The sequence below is a fragment of the Corvus hawaiiensis genome, chromosome Z (genome assembly GCF_020740725.1).
Source record: "Corvus hawaiiensis isolate bCorHaw1 chromosome Z, bCorHaw1.pri.cur, whole genome shotgun sequence".
In the NCBI taxonomy this organism is placed as follows: Eukaryota; Metazoa; Chordata; class Aves; order Passeriformes; family Corvidae; genus Corvus; species Corvus hawaiiensis.
In genome coordinates, this window is record NC_063255.1 from 59071958 (window position 1) to 59097897 (window position 25940).

General features: G+C 38.8%; 1 protein-coding gene across 3 annotated transcripts in view; it reads right to left on the reverse strand.

Annotated features, from left to right (window-relative positions):
* The window catches only part of FOCAD (focadhesin), a 96590-nt gene that overhangs the window by 15813 nt on the left and 54837 nt on the right, over nucleotides 1-25940 (reverse strand). For all 3 annotated transcript variants that reach the window (XM_048291083.1, XM_048291082.1, XM_048291084.1), the window contains 12 exons: nucleotides 25602-25685; nucleotides 24009-24141; nucleotides 21100-21288; nucleotides 20744-20865; nucleotides 13090-13182; nucleotides 11060-11148; nucleotides 8960-9001; nucleotides 7541-7649; nucleotides 6917-7033; nucleotides 6330-6568; nucleotides 4813-4902; nucleotides 1884-2031 (listed from right to left, as the gene is read on the reverse strand). In XM_048291083.1, the coding sequence (XP_048147040.1) occupies nucleotides 1884-2031; nucleotides 4813-4902; nucleotides 6330-6568; nucleotides 6917-7033; nucleotides 7541-7649; nucleotides 8960-9001; nucleotides 11060-11148; nucleotides 13090-13182; nucleotides 20744-20865; nucleotides 21100-21288; nucleotides 24009-24141; nucleotides 25602-25685 (1455 nt within the window). The remainder of the gene's footprint in view (nucleotides 1-1883; nucleotides 2032-4812; nucleotides 4903-6329; nucleotides 6569-6916; nucleotides 7034-7540; nucleotides 7650-8959; nucleotides 9002-11059; nucleotides 11149-13089; nucleotides 13183-20743; nucleotides 20866-21099; nucleotides 21289-24008; nucleotides 24142-25601; nucleotides 25686-25940) is intronic.

Below are 25940 nucleotides of genomic sequence, written 5' to 3' on the forward strand. Positions count from 1 at the left end.
GCAATGGTCACACTGAATAATGCACCAGCATGACAAAAAAGGCATAACATTTTCAATTAATACTTTCAGATGTTTATTCCCTCTCTGAAAGATTCTTCATTGATGCTAATAATGTTAAACAAACACAACTAAAGCTTGGAAGTACTTCTGATTTTGCAGAGGTCAAACTCCTGACCTTCCACACAAATGTAGCTATTCTCTCAAAACAGTATCTGATCATTATTTATGTAAGCATACTGAGCATGCTGTGCTCCCATCAGGACTACAAGCAGGTCGACCAGGCCAGAAAATAAGCATGTAGAACAGCGTCTCACTGTTGTGGCATAGGCCACAACACCAGCCTCCTGTCCTTCCAGAAGGATTCACCAGCAACACCGCTTTTCTGTTCTTCTGCCTTAGTCACAGAGAATAAGGAAGTGAAGTCTGAACTAGCAACAAGCCAAGTGTGCCAACTCTTTAACCTCCTTTGTACCAAAGTTAAGCAGCAGAACAACACATGACTATAAGGCAAGCAGAGAGCACCCACCTACTGTGCAGGATTGACAACAATTTGACCTGTAGCAAGTAATGTGCACATTGTACCTCTTGCTGCATCAGGCCAAAATTACTTCTCAAGTAAAGGGTTATATCCAAGTTATTTACAGCTCTGAAAGAGCCTCTTGTGCATCTCATATAGTAGCATTCATCCTAGAGTGCTGGCCAAGTTTTACTCAACTGTACAAATCCTTACAGAGATTTTAATTGAAATGGGTAGGTTTTGCTTCTCATCCCAAACTATCTCATGATGTTAAACAGCTGCTGCCTTTTATCTCAGAAGTTGCTGTACTGAACTCAGTTTAATTTTAACAATGCACTTGAAGATCTCTGGGGACAGATAAATTATTTCATAGCTGTAAGTAATTTTGATGCATGAACCATAAACTGCAAAAGGCTAATCCCCAACACATATGTACTGCCAAAAAATTAAACTCCATCGAAGAAGACATTTAATAAAGAGCTTTCAGAACACTACCAACAGGGGGAAAAGAATAATACTATCAATCTATACTAACTTCCTGAGGAAAACCAGGATTATGCAACTAACTGCTCAGCTGCTGCAGGCTTACATACATCATGTACAGACAGGGTTGCTTTTCTCGTGCAAAACATCTGCTTGTTCTGATTTTTGTTTTCTGTTGAAAACTATTCCAATTTCATCAGTTTTCATTCTCAGGTTTTACCTCAGCCGAGTTACAGGCAAGTACATGGTCCAAGACAAGTGCATGGACCATGTCAAAACTTACAGGAAAAAAAACCTGGAAAAAACCCCACTGAAATGCATGCTCAAACTTAGCAGAGCTCAGTTTAAGTGTTCAAAACATAGAGAGAACAGTAAATGGGGCTGCAGCAGCATGCACAAATACAAAATTCACATTAGCTAGTGACACCAACTTCCAAAGAAGTATACAGAAGGCATACTGAAGGAGGAAATATTAGCATTTAAGTTCTCTCTCAGAGTAACTTGTTGTCTGCTTTCTAGTAGATCAGACGAGCAGTAAACAATTGTATGTAAGAGACCCATATCCATAGTTACTCAAGATCCAACTTTCAACAATTTAATCTGGGGTTAAGGAATTAAAGAAGACCTTTAAAGGATCAGGTCTGTTATCTTTTCAGGCAGTTTCTTAACGTCTGTGCAGCATTACACATTATTCTATTCTTATTATTGTTGTTACTGTCACTTTTTTTTTCCAGCAGACACAAACCTATATATTGTGAAAAAAAAATAAAAATCAAGCCTTCCAGTACTACAGATAGAAAGCTTCAGTAAAGAGACTATAGATATTAAAGGGAGGCAACAAAGTAAAAGGAAGATTTAAAATTTGTGATAAAATAGGTCGTACCTCCTGGACTCCTCTGCTTTGGTCCTCACTGCTGTCCAGGTATTTGCAGAGTTTTCGCAATGAAGCGGAAACATGCACTCGTGATTCTGTTTGGCTACTGTGACTCATAAATGAAAGAACAAGTCCTACTCCTAAAATACATCCAGTGCTTTAAGAGAAAACAAAAGAGAAAGGATTAAGGATTAAGCAGCTTTGGATGCTCTGAACTCCCTTTAAACCCCAACAAGGTTTGCGGGCAAGAAGACCTCTTGGCCTTGCCTGATAATTTATTACCACAGTCAATTTTACAAATGCTTTTTATTTCACACATCCTCTTCAGGAAACACCGGATGAAAGAAGAGCATAAGAATAAAATGTGTATTTAAATAATGAGTCCTACACATACAGCCTCATTATTCCTTCTGCCTCTGAAGAACCAATAGTCCCAATAACAAGCACCATCAACTAGTATGAAGGAAGTATGATCCAAACTTCTACGTGTGATTTGTCCTGATAGTACAAACTTGGAAATCCCAGTTAAACATACTAACTGCAGGTTCACTGGGTGTATTAGGATCTGGTGCTGTCAGGCTCCTACAACAGTTGTTCCATTTGCAAAAGTAATGAAACTAGTGATTAAGCCAGAGAGCACCTAAGATGGCTGTAGAGAGACGAAGCTATGCACCTGCATTTCATAAGAGGAATGGTCAGGTGTGCATTCTAACCCATATGTACTAAAATTTGCACATGCAACAGTGGAGCAGCTTCATCAGGGCAGACATATCCAGCGTAACCAACTGATGCTGAGGATACTTAAAATTGCAACCAGAACATAGGTTCAAAGGACATAATTTAATGGGGCAGCTGGCACAAACATCTCCACAGTCTCCGCCTCTTTCTCAGATTTTATCAGAAATTCCATTCTGGACTAAAGATCTCTTCCTAAATTCTGCATGTGTGCTCCCATAACACGTTCCAAGTTATCACTTTTGTCAGAAAACTTCCAAACAGTTCTGGCTTCCATCATGAGATACTAAAGCACAGGAGACGCTTACTGCTCTGAAGGTGATCTTTCACTGGCACACATCCACAATAGCTCAAAGAAACAGCTCTTATCTAGAGATGATTTTTTTCCCCCTTGCACATCTCCCTGACACTGCTTGTAGCAAGCAGTGAGCAGTCAAATGAACATGGCTAGGATCTTAGGCATTCTCCTAAGCTTCTCCAATCCAACTTAAAAATGGGAAGAGCTGCTGTTTTTACTCAGCTAGGTAAAAAAGAAACATCTGAGAATAACTTCAGTCATATTTATAAGCAAATGTTTTACAGTAACTGGGGATTAAAGATGACTGAGCATGGCTAGAAGACTTGGAGCGGTGTCTTGGGAGGGGTATTTTTTTCCAACAAAGATCAAACAAACCATTTTAAGTAACTGGTATATCTGAATTCATGAACAGTCAATAAAATAAGGACATGGCTTATATACAAGAGTTCTAAATTCAAGTTTACACTACTGCTTTTTGAAAAAACGACATAGAAAGAAAATGTAATTTCTCATTAGAGCTATAGTATTTTATGTTATTCGCTGTTAACAGAGACTTAAAACATAATTGGGGACTAAAGCGGGAATAAAACTTCACCTTGTCTGCTCCCCTTTTTGCAACTAACAATTGATTTCACTTGGCTACCTTATTTGTGAACTACATAAAATGAGTATTTAAGTATACGTCATCTACATGATACCTGAGATTTCCCAGCACATTTGAAGTGTTTTACTGCCAGAGCATCAGGTTGCAGAGAGCCCTGCCTTCCACCGGGGGCAGCCTGAGCCCGGATAGCACCAACTCCCACACCTACACGGCTCAGCAGACCTATACTGAAAACACTGACAGCCGCCTACTTTTAGTGAAAATCACCAGTTTGGCAGAGGTGAAACACTGGTGAAAATGCTCACTTCTCACAGCTAATCATGCCTATGTCACACTGGATGAAAAGGCTGGAAAGGATCTTCCCTTGGAATAGCAGTTCACAAGTGTAGAAATACAAAATTTGCACAACTCTGCAGCATTTACAGCTGTACATTACTTCTTTTCACACAGAGAGAACTCATGTTAGACACCAACTTCCTCTTAACCTTTAAAAACCATAGCCAGCACAAAAAACTACCCCCTCTTCAATCTTCCCTCTCTTGCTTGCCATTGTTTCATGTTCTTCTGGCAACCTCTTGCCGCCAGAGAAGTCTGGCTTGGCTCTTCCGTGAGGCTTTGATCTCCAGCTAACAGGCTGCACAAACCAGCAGCAACAGGCACAACAAAGGGGTGCAGCTGATACAGCCCCTGTGTACGGTGTGTCTCACCCTGTGCCACTCAAAGCGCAACAGAAATCCTCACTAAGCTGTACAGGTTCACAGCCCAATGGTGCACAGCTGTGACTCCTCAAAGCTTTTCAGAAAGTGCACTGGACAAAGGAGGGCAAAGGCAAATGGTAATTACTGCTGTTGCTTTTGAACAAGGAAGAGCTGGGCAGAGTCATGCTCAAAATCAAAAAAACCTTACGCATTCACACTGAGCCACTCAAGATACTGTGGTTCCTTCCCTGATTTGAAAGAGAAACAACTTCTTCTACTGTGGGAGAAACATGCTGCCATGTTATATTAGCTCTCATGGCAATTGACACGTGTTTTATTGTCTCCAGTCTTAGGGGTTTCAAACCTTGGCTGTAAAAACTTAAGCAATGTAGAGCAGGTCCATGACTGCCACTATTTTAGGGAGGATGCGAGCCTCCAAAGGGCCTTTCCAGCCTGCACAAGTTGTTGATTCTACGGAAGTACTCAGAACAGGTTGTCTTCTTACCCTATTTTTATATTGTTCTGTGCAGAATTAAAGAAGAAAGTGTGAATTAGGAAGGTAGAGTTCAAAATAAAGTATCATCAGTAATACAGGAAACTCACTTGTACTCCAGACTGGTGTCAAAGCAGCAGTCCTCCAACACATCCATGGACTTCATGAGAACCAAGTTCATCTGTTGACCAGGTATATCACTACAAAACCAAACCAAAACAGAAACAAAAAAAAAATCCAATGCTGGACAATGGGAGGAGGTACCTGATAAAACATGATCTCAGCTAGACCTGTAAGTATTTATATGCTGAAAATTCATTACATTTTACACTATTAGCTCTGTAGATCTCTCTCCACCTCATTCCCTAACTTACAGATAAAAAAAGAAGCATTTACATCTCAGTCCAAATATATCATAGGGACTCCCCTCTTATAAAACATGTACACCATTTTCATAATGTACAGGACATCTTTAATGGAAACTAACTCTGTGATCTGATATTAGCTATAGCTACATCCCTATGAGTTTTGATTTGTTGCAAGACAATACTTTGAAGAATGTATAAGATTACGCTTTCAAATTATGCAGGGCAGTGAAAGAGTAAAACTAGTCTGCAAGAAATGGTTACATAAATGTATTCACTTAACACCCTCCACCACACAAAAAACCCCCCCACAACCCCCCAAAATACAGATTCACATACTCCAAAACATTGGGCTGATGTAACTTCACTCTCTTTAAGAGACTTTTAATACTTGTGTGTAGCTCAGTTGTCCCACTGACTGAACATCCAGAAGTAGACCATTCCTAAATTACGTGGCTGAGTCAGTGGCAGCAAGGCATCAAGACACCAAAGCACAAAGATTAGAACTCAGCAGTGCTTCAGTTTTAACAAAACCAGGTGCCTTGGAAACATTAGCTTCACCAAACAACTGCCAATCAAATCTCTTTGGTACCTGTGCTTGTGTACTAATTAAACATTTATTATGGGTATATAGGAAGACAAAATCCCTAGCAGTCAAGAAACTGGAGGAGTATAAAGCCAAACCTACCTCTTAATTTCTCTGGAATCACCAGAAATTTGCAACTGAGGCCAACCTTTCTGAAAAGGAGGCATTTTCTAACAACTTCAGAATACCTCTGTGCTGCAAACATAGCTGTAACAGCATGCTTTAAAGACAGCCCATTACTCTACTTCCATTGTAGCTCCATCCTCACATGTGTAACTCACATGATGTAAGTGAACACTATCCAGTGTCCAGAGCACCACTTACAAAGCAACCAATGATGACTGTGAATTATTTTACAATTATATCTTCTAGTGTAACTAGTCCCTTTTAGAAGAGCCACGTGTCGCTCTTCTAGCTGACTGCTTTGCACTTTGTACCTGAGGATATTATGAAAATTAGTCATCCTGAAAGAATGACAGAATACCTAGGATAGCTCTGGAGGGGGCTAAAGTGTGGGGGAAGACTGATAATAAGAGACACCTTTTAAGAAACATTACAAAGCCCCTCAAGAATCATTTGCCTGCAACTTGTAAATACTTTAATTCCTCAGAGCTTAAGGCCACATGCAGAAAAAGGAAGTTATTTGCACAGCAACATTAAATATGGTACTTCTTACCTGACTTTTTCTTCATACAAACGTGAGATGAACATCCCCAAACCAAGACCCATGTGGATTTGAACAGCTTGAGACTCATCAGCATTTGGTTTCCCAGGTAACCTGTCAGTAAGCATACTCAGGACCTCCTCAATCTTCTCCTTACATGATACAATGAAAATTGGCACCAGGAGAGACAAAGCTGTGGCTGCACAGGATCGAGCTATAATACTAGCAGTATTTTCACCTGAATAGGATTTCTAGAAAAACAGAAAAGAGAGTATTTCATATTTCTTTTTCTCTTACTCCTTTCCAGGCAGTAACACTCAGCACTTCAGGAGTTAAAAATGAACACCTATAAAGCAAAGAGGAACACAGATGTATTGCAATCTTACATTCCTTGCATGTTGCTTTTACCATTTTGGTAATAAAGACAAAAATTTAAAGCAAACACAAATATAAAAAGAACAATAGCAAGAAAAGTTTTGATTTTCCCCTATTCCAACTACCACAGCTCAAACAGAACCAGGAAACTTCATTATTAGAACTCCAGGTATGAAATACAGGTATGAAATATGTTGCCTTGCCTGTAATACCACAGCACATACCTGATAGAACCAAGGGAAGACCTGACCTTTAGGTTGGTAGCGGCTATTCACAATACTCAAGAGGGTCTCTGTGACCATGGAAATCCAGTGTTTCATAGGAATAAAATCAGGTTCAGTCTGCAAAAATCAAATCCAAATAGTCATTATTTTTTCTTAAATCAAGTTTTATCTTAACAGAAGCTCAGCTGCTGATGTTCCAGCTGTGATCCATCATGAATGAGATTATTTTGTCATTCCTATGTACTGTAAGTAGCATCATTTACTTGCCAATGCTGACTCTCCAGACACTACTTTTGATCAAGCACTGTTCAGTGGAGCCAAAAATTACGAAATTACGAAAAAACAGTTTGGCTGGCTTTCAGTGTCCATAAAGTGACCTCTATCTCATCTGTCAAAACCATCAAATAAATGAGTTAGTCATTATGCTTCTTGTGACAATGCCCATACACACACTACCTGTTTCTGTATAGATCACAGCATCTGACAGATGGCATTCACTGAGTGTGGTGAAATTTGAACTTGAAAATGAAAGGTACTTCACATCCACTTACCAGCCCCCCAAACACCTGGTCATATTACTTCTCTGTATTCCACAAGAGAAGGGACTCTCCTAGATCCACTCACCTCAGGCACTCCTTCAGTGTCTGAGGAAAGGCTGCTTTCGTATTTGGCTACAGCAACAGCAAGGCCAGTTAAAGCAAAAATAGAGTTTCCTTTCACCACTGGGCTGTCTCTGAACATAAAAAGGCAAACAGTTAAGAAACATAATAGAGATGCCAGCAACAAAACATGTATCTCAAAGCAGAAAAGTTATGCTACAGGTGATCCAGGAGGGAAGGCCTTTGCACCTAGCAACTTCACTGGACTCTCTTCTAGCTCAGCAGAAACCTGTTACATTTCATCTTCAGGAATTAAAGAACAGAGAAGAGAAGTGTTTTGGTCTTTTTTTTCTTGTCTGTCTTTTATATAAAGGCCAGCACACACAAAATTGTATAAAAGCAGAAGCTTCCTTCCACTATAATTAGGACTGCTACCCTGCGAGCAAGTAGCACTTATAGAAATGCAGCAGTTGGTCTTAGCTAGTACCATCTCCATAGAGGACAAAACAAAAATATCTTCAAATGGAGAATGCTAGAGAGGCAGATGCCACTTCATTGCAACAGCATCACATGATTTAGCAGAGCAGCCATTATTGAAGTATCATCTTAAAAAAAGTTTTTAATTATTTCCTTGCACTAGGAAACCACTAATATCATGGAAAATGATAGGTTTCAAAGAGTGCTAACTTCTATGACAGCACAAACCTCTAAGGAAATCCAGAAAGAAGACCTGCCACTGACAGAAAAGAAGGAGAATATAGCTGTGTTCAGCTGCATATAAGGAAGTATGTTGATATTCTAGCATTCCTAGAAAACCATACTGGAATATAATCCTGATGGAACTCTCTTAAGTTGTTTTACAAAAGCAGCTGAACAATAAAACTGTATTAGACCACTTACAGACCAACAGACTGTTTGCATCAGTCTTCCATTTCTAAAAATTTCTTTGACTGCTGCTGTAAAAATATACCTACACTGCCAATCTGGCATTTATTCCAGATCCAAAGATGTCATTATCACAGTAAAAATAACTTCTGGATTTCTATTTTGCTTTTTAAAACAAGATACATGAGTCTTAGTGGAATGTCATCATTTAGAACAGTGAAACTATCTCCTTTCAGGTAAGAGATACTTACAAATAATTACAACAAGGTATTTAGTTAAGTTCTTTGAAGTCTCTCAGTATCTCTTGCCTTCAATAATTTCCTAATTTACGCATGGAACCTTTGCTGATTTGATCATCAACTTCTAAAAGGCTACATTTCATGATGTACCTCAGAGAGAAACTTCTAAATCTACACACTCATGAAACCTGGACGCTTTAAATTTAATGAAGGTAAAAATCATCATCTTGACAAGACCTAGGAGGAAAAAGAGCAGTGTCCCTCTCTTTATTGAAAATATGGGAAAAAACCATCATCTATAGTAATTTAGCAGTTCTTACTTGGAAGCACCTTTGATAACATCGGTCAACATATCTCTGACCCTGCAAGAGAATAGAAAGAATTTACCCCATGTTCATTATAGAATAGCATGAGCTCAGCTAAATACCTCTTAAGCCTTACATGTGTCCATTTTAGGTTAACAACTGTATCAGCCTATCAGAAGACTTAGTGCAAAATAATTACAAGCATTTCATCTGTAAAAATATCTATGTACCACCCTAAGTTCCTTCATGCTTACGTGCACTCCCAGTGTTTTATAAAGGGCTTTTATTTGACTTAATATCACTTTTTGTAAAATGCTGGTTTTCATGCAAGAGCCATAAATTTGATTTTTGAGCATATCAAACACGTAAGTTTCATTATACTGTGGTATGTTCTAGCATAATGAAATCTGAATGTTTTGTAATGCACAAGCATTACAATTTATTCAACACTTACTATATTTCTGGAAACCATTATGGGCAGTTATGCTATTAAGTGGCATAGTAACCTGAATCAATAAAGCCATAGGAGTGGTTACAATTTCTTCCACATTATTGTAGTTTATTTACAATAGGCTACTTGTTTTCAATTGTTTCGGTTTGCATTCATATCAGGACCGAAGCAGAGATGCAATCGATCTCCTACATTGACAAGTGTGGATGAGGAGAGAGATCCTTTATTGTAGAACATACAATTCTATCATGGTCATCAATGTCATTCTACAGAAAAAGACAACTTTAGACTGTCTCCTAAAACAGGACTGTATGTTGTAAGACTGAGTTACACTCAAGCTTTCAAACAAAGCTCCCCAGATTTTCCTTCATAATCACACTGCTTTTTTTACACAGTTTCAAACCCACCACACTAGAATCATTTACAGCTTGGTAAATACCAATGCAAAATTACACAGTACTTACACAACAATAGATTAACACAAAATTTTGTACCATGTTGTCCACAATTAGGTTGAACCCAGTAAGCAACAAAAATGCTTAATGGCTACTGAAGTTAGAGCCCTGAGGAACCAAGCAAATAACTGGGAACTGGAAAAGAAAGCTACTACTGGGCTCCAGTTCACTTACTGCTTTGATTTCTTTCCTGATAAACGGAATTCTGTTCATTTTTGACACAGCTTACATTATCACAATTTAGGAAATATAGACCAGAAATTTTTTTAGGAGAAACCTACAAAAGCAGCATTGTTATAGGCCCTTTTATACCCTATCAAGAAAGGGATCAGTCACTAATAAAGGATCTTTTCTACAACACTGTGTCGTTCTGGATCTTACAATGAAAGCCTCTATTCCCGAATTAGCTGGAATAAAACAGACACAAATTTCGAATTCCTCTAGAGTGGGACTTAGTAACACACCTTTTTGACTGAAACAGACAAAAGGCATTTTGGCTTTGTACATACGTTACTTCCAATGCACTTATGAACAGGCACAGAAACAGATATTTATACTCTCCATGGATAGGTAGGTTTTTTTCTTGTGAATCCTCCCACTTCCCACCTTCTTCTCCTGGCCATGCACATACACAATTAAATCCTGACAGATTGAGAGACACTTCTCCCCTGAATGAACAGAATTAGTGGAGGATATGGATCAGGGTGTGCATCATGTGTTTGCTTTTAAACAACATCCTCACTCTCAATAACGCAAACTTACGGTATGAAGTGGGGTGTGTCAGTCCACCATGACATCAGATTGTGACCTGCATTTCTTTCATCTAGGCATTTTCAGTGAGACAGCTCAATAAACTCTCAAGAAGTAAATTTTTATCTTTGCATAACCCTTCTCCTTTAACATGTTACAAAACCCGCAAATACTTCTTCACTCTTCCCAGCTGCTCACCCTACACAGTTTTCAGGTTCCACAGAGGAGAACGTACCTGTGCATCCGTGCATACGGAAATCCTTACAGTTACCCAACAGTCTTTCTCTTCACTCCCCACTCCTGCCATGGTCACTATACCTGGTGGTTTCTTGTTGGTTTTTTTTCATTAGTGCTCATACAGTCTTTAAACTTGCAAAATTAACGGCTTTAAAACCTTGCCCTCCTCTGTCCCATCACTTGCCATTTCAAGTGATCAGGAGCACACAGGCACTTCCTTACCATAGCCAGGCTGTAAATTGTTTGTACTGCACCTCTTCAGGATCCTCTTTACCATGTTTTAACTGCATCTCCAGCTCTGCCTGCCTCCCCTGCGGAATTGCAGAATAAGTCAGAAGTCGATCTTACATCATAAGATTTCTAAAATCATAGGATTTCTTCAGAGAATACGCAGGTAACACATGTAGCCCTCAACCTAAGGCCTAGTTCATAAGTGACTTTGACTACTTCGCATATGGGATCCCACTGTAATTTATAATATATTAAGTAGAAGAATCCATAATTTTTTATTCTAAGTAAGAAAAACAAACTGCAGATGGCATAAACAACCACAAATACTGAGGCATCTATCTAGTACATGTAGAGCCAAGTTCCCTTGGGAAGGGCTACAACTAGCAGGGAGTGAGCTTTAGAAGCCTGCTAGCCAAAATGGATTCTAACAGCAAAACATCACTGTCTTGATGCTCTACTTAAAGCAGAACTCCTCCTCCTTTTCCTTTACGTAACTCTGACCTCCCTGTGATTTCCTACACCATTCTTTCTGTACATTTAAAGAGGTGACACAGATTGTGCCCTCTATCATGTTAAAACATACGTCACACATATGTTATCTAAACATATCTAAAGCACCTTTGTTTTAACATTCCGTCTCCAATAGAACTATAACTTAACTTGTTTAGGTTGTCAATTACTGCTCCTTAGCAGATTATTATGCCTTAAGGGAAAAAAATACAGGCACATATGCTGTGTTCTTCTGGTATTGAATGCTTGTAGTTTGGATGTACATACCAATCAGAAAATACAACACAGTGCATCTTTAAAGTCCAGGTCTCACTCAAAAAGTAACCCTCCACAGAGATTAGAGGAGTATATACAACACACTGACTAAAAAGAAAGCAGTATAGCAGTTCAGAAATACTGAACTATGTACTACTGAACTATGAGACTACTCATCTTATACTGTAGTCTCTTTTGGCCACCTCAGATGAAATGTACTACAAAAGCATAAGGAGTAAGTAACAAGCAACAAACATAGGCTCTACTGTCCTGTAAAATGGCAAGAAATCCTACAGATCTTTCAGAAAAAGTCTGGTAAATGCTAAGCTTCTTGTGAAATCTTGGAAGGGAAGCAAAAGAGAAAAGGAATTAAATGCAAGCAACAATGTCCCCCAAGACCTAAAGCTGCAATGTGAATAGATGATGCTTGTTTTAGAATGTGGCTGGCTTGGTTTCGGATCTTGCGTTTTGTTGACAGTCAAGATAAAAGTAGTTCTGAAAATGTGAGAGAAGCATGTATTTTGCTGCACAGCAAAACAAGGCACAGTCAAAGCTTCTAGAATTTGTTCAGCAACCTGAGCTGCTTGTGCTGAAAACAGCTGAGATGGCCTGGAAATACAAACAAATAAGCCCTTCTAGTAATACAAAGAGAGCATTCTGGAAGGCAGCTATTTGCGAAACCTTTTTTAGATAATTTTCCTGTTGAAAACCAGATGATACTACATCGGTCTAGATATCATGTCAGCTAACCTAGTGAAAGAGAGAACTTAAGATATTTCCTAATCATTAGACAGGGTTGAAAAAATTGTGAGGAGCCTCTTACAGTGTGGCAGGATTACATGCTGATTAAGGGTAACTCTTTTTAATGAATCATCCCTCAATAGCTTCTGTCTCCTTTGTGGTACTACTATTACGAAGTTCCTACCCAAGCAATAGATTAGAGCTCTAGCTAAAATTTAGTCTTCTAAAAATTCTCAAAATTGACACATTCTGCAAGCTGATACATGAACAAACCTGCATGAACCTGAACTGCAAATATAAGCTGCACTTCTACAAAGTACCCCAGATTGTGCTGTCACTAACTGAAGACACATTTTTATATCTATTTCCTTTTTACAAATGTTATAATTAAGCACCTTAAGCTTTACTTTTGTTTTATGTTTTGTAACTTGCATGAGTGTTCTTGCTGGTAAAATTAAAACCCATACCTCTTGAATAGGCATTAATGTCCACGATATTATATACCTCAAAATTACCTGCAGGATTGCACTGTAGGTCCGACTCATAAATCCTAACCAGGACTGTGGCAGCAGTATGGAGTGGTGCCATTCAGAAGGCTGAATATTAACCTGTGCAACACACCAGAAAGGTTAGAAGCAATTACATTAAGTCTAACATATGCAGAATCTACGTTCTCCAGTCTATGATTTGCAGACAAACATTCACGCACTTCCACAGGCCATTACACGTTGCTGTAGGAAACTAAAATGATAACATACTTTATTCTCCTTTCTGATTTTAGCCACACCAAGTTACTGTCAACTTCGTTACCCAGGCCAGTCAAAAGTGGTTGCTTCAGGTGGTGCAACAAATAATTGATCCCAGAGAGACAGTGGAACCATGTGTGGCAATAAGCACAACACTTAGCAGCACTAGCAAATGTTTCTTCATAGTTGGTGAAGATCTTAGATGTTTCTAAAAGCAGAATTGTTAACCAACATAAATAACTGACCTCCCCTTGTATCATTACTTTCCTGAGTCTTCCTGCTTATTCATCTCTATTTTATGCCCCTAATGATCTACACAAAGCAGTCAGTATTCTTTCTTTACTTGGATTTTATAACAAAAAACAAAGGACTGTGCTAAAGCTTCATGCTCACTGCTTTCAGTGAACCTGAAAGACTTGTGAATAAGTACTAATACATCTATACAAATAAAAACATTCTAAAAGTCAATCAAAAAAGATGACATACTCCATCCCACAAACAATACAAATATGCCCAGTAAAAAAAGGAAATACTATCTTAATAATGACTCATTAACACTACTCCTTCCTTTTTAGTCAAAATTATATTCACACCCCCCTTTCATCTGCTCATCAATTCCTCCAGAAGTTGATGAGCAGTCAAGTTTCCAGTTAGAATTGCTTTCCTTTGGCTCCCGAGGAGCCTGCAGCAATTCCAGTCTTCCCCATAGCCTCTACTCTGAAACTGTTTCAGACATGTGCATTACACTATTTAGATTTCTGCTGATCAACAGACAGCTAAAAAAGAGCCAGTGTGTGTGCCCAGGTGGCCAAGAAGGCCAACGGCATCCTGGCCTGGATCAGCAATAGAGCGGTCAGCATGAACAGGGCAGTGATTGTCTCTGTGTCCTTGGCACTGCGGACACCACACCTAGAATCCTGTCTTAATTTCTGGGCCCCTCACTTCAGGAAGGACACTGAGCTGCTGGAGTGTGTCCAGAGGACCACACTGCTGGTAAAGCATCTGGAGCACAAGTCCTGTAAGAATCGGCTGACGGAGCTGAGGCTGTTTAGCCTGAAGAAAAGGAGGATCATTGCTCTCCACCTGAATGGAGGGGGCAGCTAGGTGGGGGTCAGCCTCTTCTCCCAGACAATTAGTGACAGGACAAGAGTACATAGTTCAAACTGTGCCAGGGAAGGTTCAGGCTGGACATCGGGATGAATTTCTTCATATAAAGACCTGTTAAGCGTTGGAATGGACTGTCCAGAGAGGTGATGTATTCAGCATCCCTGGAGGCGTTCAAGAAACAACTGGACGTGGCACTTAGTGCCATGGTCTATCTGAGAAGGTAGTGACTGGTCAAAGATTGGACCCAGTGTGGTCTTCTACAACCTAAATGATTCGGTGTATCAGGTTTAACTAGTCTCCTAGTGAGTTGTGAAGTTCATCACGTAATCCACATTTGTGCAAGACAACAAAAGCAGGCCTGCAAAATACTGCAGGTGTTCATGCAGGAATTAATTACAAAGCTTTAGGTGTCTTGTGACATTTAAAGCATCTGGACAATACGGTCTATCAGGAACACCTAAAACGTGCAGATGTGTTTGATGACAACAAAACTGCTCAGGTTCTTTTCGTTAATTAACTTCCTTCATGGCAGTAAACGTTTTGCATGTATGTGGAATGTGAGAAAAGCAAGAGGGAACTGAACATCTTCACATAAAAAGAACACTCAGAATTCATCTACAACTGAAAATGATGGGACATAGTGCTGAGGATTTTCATATAAGCAGTACTGTGACCTGCTATTCCAGTACAGGAAACCAGTGGCCTTTACTTGTCATCTATCCCTGGATACAAAGGGTAACAACAACTACACTAAGTGTTTGCTAATTAATACCAGCAACCACAGGCAAAGGTGGTAAGTGAAGTTCAGACTTTTTTTTGAGTGCACAGTTTATGTGCAAGAAAATATTGGCTGGGTGGGGAGGGGCAGGGAATGAGGCTTAAGGGAACTGTGAACCAAGGGTGAGTGCTTGTGTAACACTGCCACACTGATACAGGGAGTTTCTTAGGAACATCACTTGGCCAGACCAAGCTGCCAAGCAGTTTTTAAGGAAGATCTGCAACCTGGTATCTGAGGCAGTAAGAAAAGGCATAAACTTGGAGCTAGTAACCTGAGCCTGTTGACTGATGCTTAAGAAGGATATGTCTGCCTGAAAAGACACAAAATCATAGACCATGTTGGTCAAAATGCAAGACAGGTAATGCTGGAAAACCACAGGAAGTACTACTCCTGTATGTGTTTGGGACAATACCCTTATGTCAGTGAAGTGTTAGGCATATTTTTAAATACCCTGCTCACATACGGGACATACAAAGTGCCACCTCAGTGATTTCATAAATAAGGCTAGCATTACATATCTGTATCAATGAAATAGTGAAACAGAATCTCTTTTAATTTTAAATTTTGCTTAGAGGATCCTTTTAACATACTCGCATGCATATACTTCCAAATCCACCACCTAACATTCCTTTGTGAAAAAAAAAAATCATCTTTCTCTAAGGCACAGTAGACTGAGGAAAAGAAAAACAAAAATCTGTCAGAAACTTATTTCTGAATACTGTTTCATCACTGAAGGAAATACACTCAGTAAATTCAGTAGCAGAAACCAGTTACTAGTTCATAGTTTGCGCTGGTTTTCTGAACTACACCCATCTAGGCACAGAAGAATACACTACAATGAATTCTGCTCCAGAAAATCCAATTATCATCTTAAGATACTTCACATACAAGGTTTGAATAAGCTCTTGAGTATCTTGGTTACATCAAAAACAAACCAGGAAAGAAAAGCACAGAAAGAGCTTTTCACTTTACTTTTCAAAGATGCACATCATCACAGCACATCTAATTGAACACACTTAAAAAATACGCAGGGAATGCTTCTCCCATGAGTATACAGAGTGTCTAACATGATTATTACTTGAAGGGAAGTATTTAATACTGCATAACTCATCTCTGCAACTCAACTTTGCAATTGTGCCTGTAAATATGACTCATGAATAGGAAAAAGTAACTTGTGCTATTTCCAACACATAGAAAGTGCTTGAATATTGAGAAACATGCAAAGGCAAGACCATTCTCCATTTAAAAAAACCCTACAAATTGCACCAGTTCAGAGTGACAAAGCCACCATCTACCACACTGGTCTGCCAGTAGCAGTCTGCCTCTGTGCTTTTTGCATGCAGGATGAAAGGTCCTCTTCACCTCCACTAAAGAACAAAAAGACGGATAGCTAGCTGAAAGCCTAATAACTTTAACCCAAAACATACACAAACAGAACCATCAAAACATATGGTACACGATGTGAACACACGTGACTATTCATCCTCAGTCATTTTCAAAACAGATTAAGTGAATCTGGTAAGAAATTATTCCTATGAATTTCCACGAAGTATTACTTGCAAAACCTGAAAGAGTCACAGGTAATATCTGGGGACTTCTTGTAAAGTGTGATCCAGGTAGCTGTAGGAAAAAACAAAACCCACGGTCTATACTAACTTCTGACCACTGTGACATCAGTAACTTATATGTCCCCTCAGAGAGAGGTTGACAAGCTCTGTTTAATAATCAAATAGCACATCCCCATTTCTGGGGGAATGATGATCTTCCTCTTTCAACTCACCAGTGACCACTGAAGAGCAATACAGCCAGCATTTGAAACATACCACAGTTTATTGAACCTATTTTCTTTTTCCTGTGAAATAACCGTTCAAACAACATCAAAAAACCCCTTCGGCATCTTAGTCTGATCCTGATGACAGGTATCACATATGCATCCAATTCCTCAGCTAGAATAGCACCTAGGTGATAGAATAACTCTGGCCCATTAGGGTTGAATAGTAAATTTTCTTTTTGCTGCTGTTAGATTTGAATGGCAGCTAAACCCAGATACTTGTTATTTGTATGTTTTTAAGACTTTTCAATACACAAGAAGAAAATCTTTCCTCTGCATACAAACCTCATATAACTCTTTTTTTTTAGTAGTAGAATATCAGGCATCACAGTTTCACACATAAAGAATCTCATAAAAACGAAACAGGTATTTTCAAGCCCCTCACCTTGCCCCAGCTGCCAAAATCTAAGTGCAAGAATGGCAACTATGCATGCACAGATACAGACGGATATACAACCTGTAGGTTCATATTTTATAGCTGTGAGCATAGGTCAAACTACTGAAGGCATAAAGATGTTATTATCCCAGTATGGTAGTGACTGCTTAGTCCTAACTAAGAATATGCCAACTGCTGGAGATTTTTCGAGGTAAAATAAATAGATGCCTGCTACCTCCAATTAATTGTATTTTCTTGATGTTTACATCAACCTCAGACTTTATTCAGAGCTGGATGCAGACCTCAATGCTCCAAAGGCAACTCTAAGACTTTTTAACAGAACACTCCTTACTTAAAAAGTCACTATAAGGATTAACCCCTACAACATCTTCCCTCTCCCAAAATAAAAAGAAGTCAAAGCAGTAGCAAGGAAGTGTCATTCTGGTAATTTAAATCCCTAAAACACCTGTTTAGTGTGCTGTGTTGAACTGTGATGCAATGACTTTACAAAAACACATTAATTCCTACAGCCACTGCAAGAATAAGATGGATCTAGGTCCTACTAACCCAATTTTCTTCAACCAATTTGGCAGTTTTATAGCTTAGGCTCCCTGTCTTTACCGTTAAACTCTGTTGCCTAGAAGAACATTGAGGACCAAACGAACATTAAGGCATGAAATTTAGTTTGATGAGCCCAGGGACTCACTTCTCATCTAGCCAAAGGCCCAAACACCTTTTTTCTGACCACCCTAACTCCAACTGTCTCTATGAACAAAGGGAAAAAGGCAAGAAAAAACTTTTGACTCTTGAAGCAGTGTGAACTGAAAACAGAAATACTGATTTTTTTATCAAAAATTCATAGTTACTGTAGATTTTCACTAAAAGGGTGCAGTTAGCATTGTCTGAAGGTATTTTGTGTTTAGGTTTAAAATATAAACATATTTGGATTTATTTTTAGTTTTACTACACCTTGAATCAATCGACTTGGTAAAGTCCTGAGATACTTGGTAAAATATTTCTGTCTCCAGTCATTCCTTTTATTCACTAACTTGATCCAGTTCACCACATTCCCCACAATAAACCCCCCCCATGTTTTGTCTAGCAAACCATTTTAAGGTTGTATTTCTAGGAAGGTAGCTTGTTCACACAAGAAGAGTCAATTTTGAATGTGCTTCTGGATTTTATAATCATTGCTAGTACATACAAGTATTTATTTTACCAGAGATTTTATTCGATGCTTTAGGGCAGCAGGCAAGTGTTTAAAACATAGTTCAGAACTGATCTTCAGCCCACTATAATTTGACTCATATAAAACTTTCACACATGCCTTTTATGACAATGTAATTAAACATGTTTTTCTTCAGAACCTCTGCCACTGAACCCAAGTCTCCCTGTTGAAGCAATTACATACAGTGCAGAGCCTTCCTTTCTGGATACTATGGAAACTTATGCCTCATTCAAAACTCATTACTCTACATCTGTTCCTCTGACATATGAAATATCCCTGTGGACTTTCCCTGGTGCTCCCCACTGGAGCTTCCAAAGAGTTAGAAAACATTCATTAATTTACACTCCTGTGATAATAAGGGGTATTATCTCCCAGTTTCTGCTTTCATTCTTTAGCAGCAAAGATGTCAAGATGGAAAACATCTATTAAATTTGCATACATGGTCAGGTATTTTGAGATCAGTGTATAAGGGTGGGTTTTTAAAATTCTTCTAGTTTGAGAGAAGAATTTGACATCTGAAGCATTTCATAATTCCATAGACACTGACTTCATGATACAGAGCCAGAGATGGATTTCTATACCCCAGTCCAGTTGGTGCAGACTGGCCTTCATCCTTGTACATCTGCCCTAACTTCTGCTGGCATCCATGTGGTGTGTCTGCGGCCACAAGACATGATTATTATTTTTTCCGTCCTTTCAGTACTGAAGAACCAAAGTGATTAAGATGTTATACGGAAAGCAGAAGTTGTATGTGTATGCTAGCACATGGAAGTGTTTGAGAGATGATATAGAGCCAGAAGACTCTACTAGCCAGAAGAAGCCAACTTCAGCATGGCACACACTTACATCATTTGACTGGAAACTTCAGGCAAACTACGCTGCAGACAGGTTTGCTAGAGAGAGAACTGGTTTGCTTGCTCCAGAAAGACTGAGGGAGTTAACCAGTACAAACACAGTGTGAACATGCTGAAGCAGGACCTGAGAGCAAAGCCTAGAGGGAGCCATGCGGATGCATCACAGGATCAGAATGTAGTCCCCATCCATGACGCATGCCTCTGTTCTACTGTCAGACTTTCAGTTTGTACACAGAAAACGCTCCAAACCCTGCACACGCAACCTTCCCACTCAAACCTTGTGCTACAGTTATTTCATCACTGAAAGTGTTTGATATCAGTGATTTTAGTAGCATTACAGAAGAACTTCACAGCAGATATGCCTCACATCTGTTGGGTGAGGGTCACAAAACAAAATCAGGACCCAGATCACGCCCTCAGATGCATGTAAGTAGCCTCTACAGAAACACAAAATGACTGTATTAATAGAATTATTTTATGAACTTTTGAAGAGTTTAATGCACTTTCACATGTATTAAAAGCTGCTCCCATTGGCATAAAATTGGGAAAGGAACACGTATTTCCCTGGATCCAGTTGAACTACTTTTTTTTTTTTTTACTGTTGTCCAAAATTTTCAAAGATGAACTTTGATACTAATCATAAAAGTACCATAACTCAAAATTCTCTGACAGACCTCATTGCAAGCACCTTATTTTCCATAATAATTAAATGAGGGCTTATTTCATGCCACTTTTCCAAAACCACACCAAAGGTTTTGGTGGTACAAGCCCAATAGGTCAGGGAGCTGAAACATTTAAGAGACAGAATAAAATGTCAAGTCTTAGCAAGGTGTAGATATTGTTTTCCCACAGAACCTCATCACTGTTCAGGCCTGCTATTCATCTACAACTGGTTACACGAGAGGTATCAGGCACATATATATAGCAGTCAACAAGGCACGAAAAGGCAGAGGTCACCTTCTGTTTGTTCTTCTGATTTTCAGAAGAGGGATTTCGGCAGTGAACTCTTAAAAAAAAAGTATTTACATGTTCAGTTTAAGTTAGTGAGGTTGGGTGACCATGGTGGTAGGCTGATGATTAGACTTGATGATTCTATGATTCTAGCTGTCCCTCACAACAACTTCAGTTAATTATGATACATTCATACATGCTATTGCTAGCTGCTACCAACACCCAATGAGCATAAACAAATGAGACAGTAAAGTAGGGAAGGAGGTGTAATACTCCCGAAAAGTGAAGAAGAACTTACCTCATGAAGGAGGGCAACCAACATTTGCTGGAAATTGCGGCCCCTGCTGGCCAGAAATCGATTAATAGGCTTGCCATCCCTGCCCATGTGGACTGGGAGGTCGAAACACAGCAACATGCCAGCTTGAAAGAGGGAGGGAAGGGGAACAGAAAGGTCAATGCCAACACTCACTCAGAGTCAAGGGAGAACCCAAAGCAAAGTAAGGCTAACTTAATAAAGCCAACAATTCAAAAGAATATGCAAGCACATTTAAGTGGCATAAAACATCATTTCTTAAGTTGATTCAACTTCAGATTCACAGGTATCTTTGGGTCAAAACATACATACTTGTGTACTTGAAGAAAGTGACAGCCTACCTGCAAGGCCTGGTGTCATGCCTGGTTGCTTGTTCCTCTCATACATTTTCAGCAAGAAATTTGGAACACCTGCCACTGTCTTCCCCTGGTCCAAGCGTGTGGTCCCTCCTCTCAAGGCAGAATGATACACAGCACGGGGCATGTTGGACATCTCCTGTTTCACAAGTGATGTTGCAAACTCTTCAAAAGCTTGACAAAGTGCAGTGCAATGAAGGGAAAAGAAAGGGAATGTGAGAGTCTGATGACTGAGAGACAAAACTAACCCTGGAAAACCCAGAATGACACCAGTACTTCTTTCCCACTTCGTAGAGGAGCAGCAGTCTAAATCTGATGTTGTAGCATGGGAAGGAAGGAAGGACATCTCTATCTGGAGATTCCCATCTGAAGTGGGAAACAGCATTACTGAAAATCATGGAAACTTGCTAAAAAAAAGAAACGTGAGGAAGTTCCAGTATAAAGCTACTTTATTCAAAACTGACATGAGTATATTTAAAGTTGGAAAGACATATAGCCTTCCTTAAGTATTCCATGAGCTGTTGATTGCCTTCTTTGACCGCTACAAAAGTAACAGTAACAGCAGCACATGCTGACAGAAGGACACAGAGTACCAGTCTCAATCACATTTTTGTAGCATGTCAGGAAGGGCACCTGCATCCTGCGACTTTTTCCTCCACCTGTAATGCCGATATCCTTCAAATTCCTTCAAATGAAACCCACAGAATGCAGTCAGCAATTTTCACTGCAGTGATATAGGCAGAAATTCTAAGTCTTTGTCTTCAACCCTCAACACTTCTGTTTTGTTGGAAGAGTAGGTATTGATGTGAAAACACTCTCCACCTACCTGCTCTACACTTTTTATAAAAGCTTTTTTGTTTAGGGTGGCTACAACAATAGGGAAGAAATCTGCTGAAGGAGGGAGCTATTTCTCTGCTGGAAACCATTCACAATGACAGAGACCCCTTATCCCGGCTGTCATATTTCTGCATTTGCTGGTTATGCCAAAAGACAGAAATATAAGCCATTCGGAAGCAATTCTTCAGGCAGGGGACAAGCTAAGGCTCTAGACTGACAAGTATAATTCAAACTACGAAATCTGGATAAATTTAGCGAAACAACTAGATGTGCAGCAAACACTACAAATACGGTATTTCAGTGCTTGAAATCAATTTGAGGGTAAACAAAGAACTAGCATCACATGAACAATATTTTTATTATTATTATCATTGTTGTTACTATTGTTATTATCATTATCATCATCTCCTTTGCTGTAAGGATACTACCACTATTACTAACAGCAGCAACAACAACGATATCAAGCTTATAGTTCTTTTTATGAATTATTTTTCATTCTCTGAATTACCAGGTCTGAGAAAAGTCTCAGGCATCCATAATGAAACACCATTAAAATAAAAAAATAAGGCTGGCATACCCTTTCTGATATCCTGGGAATCTAATACTTACAAACAATATGAAAACTGATGTGACAAATCAATTTTAAAGGAGTTTGAACAAAATACTACCTAAAGTTCCACCTTCCAACGCTTCATGTAAGTAGTTACACATTATTAATCCCAGTAACATGTACCACCAGAATTCCAGCAAATGAGATGACACAGATTCAGCTCCTATAGAACAGAGACTCTGTGGCTTTTGGCCTGTCTTGAACATTGCCTCATTAATACAGTTTCATACTCTTTTGGTGAAGCAATTAACTCTGAACAACCACTCCAGCCAGTCACTAAAGCTTTTGTTCAAGTGTTCTGGACTCTGCGTTAACTAATAATGTCAGAAGACACCTCTGAGGGAGAAACTTCTGTGAATGCTTGAATTCAAGTATGTTTTCATGCCAGTCTGTGGTTGCTGCATCTCTGAATTCAGTCTGTTCACTTTTAATTCCATTTTGGTTTCCCATCTTCCTAAAAGGTTGGCTATCTCAGGATTCATTACACAGATTGGGTTTTCTGTCAAAATACATCACTCTCCTTCATTGAACTAAATTACGTCATTCTCCCTTACAAAGCTTCCAGGATTTAGTAATTAAGACTCTCTAGGTTAGGCTGCACTTACTCCAGATGCCAATGCATGCAGAGTTTGACACACGGATTTTTTTAGAAGCCCCCACCAGGGGAAGATACTACAAAACACTACCTACTATCTCACGGCAATGTTTACAGGCTGCAATCACACATCAAGATCCCATGTATTCTACAAAGAATGAAATAACAATGTCTATGTCCTGGCACAATATCTCAAATCTTGTAACTGTAAGTTAAACAGCATTTCTGCAAGTAATCAAGTGAAAGGCAAAAATCTCAAATACTGAAGGTAAATCAACTGCAGAGGTTTCAGAACAAGTGTATCAACCAGAGATTATCTGTTGAAGCATACTTCAGTATCAATATGCATCACTACAATTACACATTAAGCATAGCACTGATACCTTAATTAAGCAGACTTTGTGTACAGCATTGTTTTCATACCATTAATACTCTGTTTACAAAACAATAAATACTGAATTTATTTTACTTCAATCTGTCCTGGGCTAAAATACAGAGTTGTCTTTAGAAACATCTGTTCAGTCCTCCCTACTGAAGTCACACTGTGATGAAACAGTGAGTACTTGAAATAAATAATAACAAACTGGCTTTCCCTTTAGGACAGGCAAAGAATTTTTAATTATCAACTTTTTTTCCCACCATCATGACCTATGTCCCACCATCTTCCTAGAAACGGGCTGCAGGCTTTATTTTCCTCTGAACTTTTACTTTACATTTTTTCCCATAATTTGTTAAGGAAAAAATCACAGGCTGCACTTTAACGTGACACTCCATTATAAAACAGACACATATCTGTACAGTCACTGTGATTACATATTTGCAAAGTAACCTCAAATACTGGATATATTATACCTCCTAAAACAGCAGCTGGTGTTAGAGACAACAGCTTGATATATGAAGAACCTGGAACAAATAGATTTGCTTCCTGATCCTCTTCATCTTCATTCATGTCTATCTCTTCCAGTGAGTCAACTTCTGGTCGTGCCTGGAAGATTTTAAAAAAATTAAATGTCAGCATAAAAATTCCAAATCCTCATTACCAGTCATGATTCCAAGTGTCAAAAATACCAACAAAATATGAAAAGTTCTCCATTTCATTATTTTCACTCCATTTCATAAACTTGAAGCTGAATGAATAAAAGCTTTTCTTCTACCTGACTGAAAGGCAACACTGGTTCATAAAAATCACAGTAAAATTAATCCTGACATTTACAGCTGAACTAATATTCATAAAACTTTACTTTCATCGTGATTCTTCTTCAGTTTAACAATGTCTTATACTGGCAGTTTAATATAAATAGAACATTTTTCCTACACATTACTTTTACATATTAGTTCTTGGAATTTGAAAAACTGCAACATATTTACATTGCTTTCAATTAAAACGTATTTACTCATTTTCTGTAAAGTACTGCACCAGTTACAATATGACTGTAAAGTAACTGCACCACTAATACACAACTATGTACTACTGTGAAAGATTTAGTCTTGCAGCAGAGTTTATACATTTCCCTTATTCTATCTTGTGGTCTTCTATGTAAAACACATTTTTCATTTGTCAGGTTTACGCTGAACTCTTTTCACTGATTCATATAAAGTATGCTTGTTAATTTTAAAGTTGCATATTCCAGCCTTTTCATAACAGCCAGTTACAACACACAAATGAAGCCTATCTTACAATAAAGAGGTAAATAAAACCTTTACTATAAAGCCATAAGATTCATTATGCCATAAAGTACCAATGGACTACTGAGTACTGCCTAGTGTCTCATACAATGTAAAAAAACAAGTCACATAGATGACCTTATGTTCATCTCCTTGTACTCTTCCATTTCGTTACAGTCAACTAATCAGAAGCTTCAGCTTTTAACAGCCCTCTGCATGCTTAAAAAGCTTTTTAGTAAGTACCTCAACTCCTTTTAACTGCCTTTATTGATAAAAAAGTAAAATGTTATACTGTAAAATTCACAACAAAAACACAAGAAAACCTTTCAGCTTAACTCCAAAAACTGCCCCTACTTTTCAACCTGACTTGGCTGTCTTTTGGGAACAAAAGCACTATCCATGAGTGTGACTGCCATGGAAGAAACAGCCATCACAAGAGCTGCTTAGTGTCAAGACTCAATTGCAAGCACTAACAGAAGAGCATAAAATGCAAATCAGCTGCCCAAAAAAACACTACTAATTTAATAACAACATAAGAAAAACTACCTTTTGACTGCTTAGCCCTAAGTTTCATTTGTGCCTTTCCCTGCTCATAAGACTTAGTTATGCCAATCACACATGACATCATCTCAGGTCACCAGCAGGACCTTGTATTCCTTCAGGAGGCTCCTGGTTTTCTGGCAGACAAGGCACAAGATGGTTATATCCTTTCAAGAGGATATAACCCATGTCAGATGGAAATGTCAGATATGCTTACTATCAAACATATAACATGGCTACCTGTCCAGGAAGATGAAGAATTGTATGTTCTTCAGAGCCAAACGATGAGAGTGATTTATAGGCTGAAATGGCTACAAGGGCATCCTACAAAATTAACAGGAAAAAAAAGAAAATCACAAACACAGCATATAGTATTGCTACCTACTGGAAACTCCACATACAAAGAGCTTACCAAGTAACTACTGAATGCTGAAAAAGAGTTTAACAATATTTTCCTAAGGCACACTCTCAATTGCTTACTTTTTATACACACAATGCAAAGGAGCAAGACCAATTATCTAGGCTTGATACCAAGCACTCTGAGGGTACTTTAGGTAGAAATATCCAAGCTATGAGAAT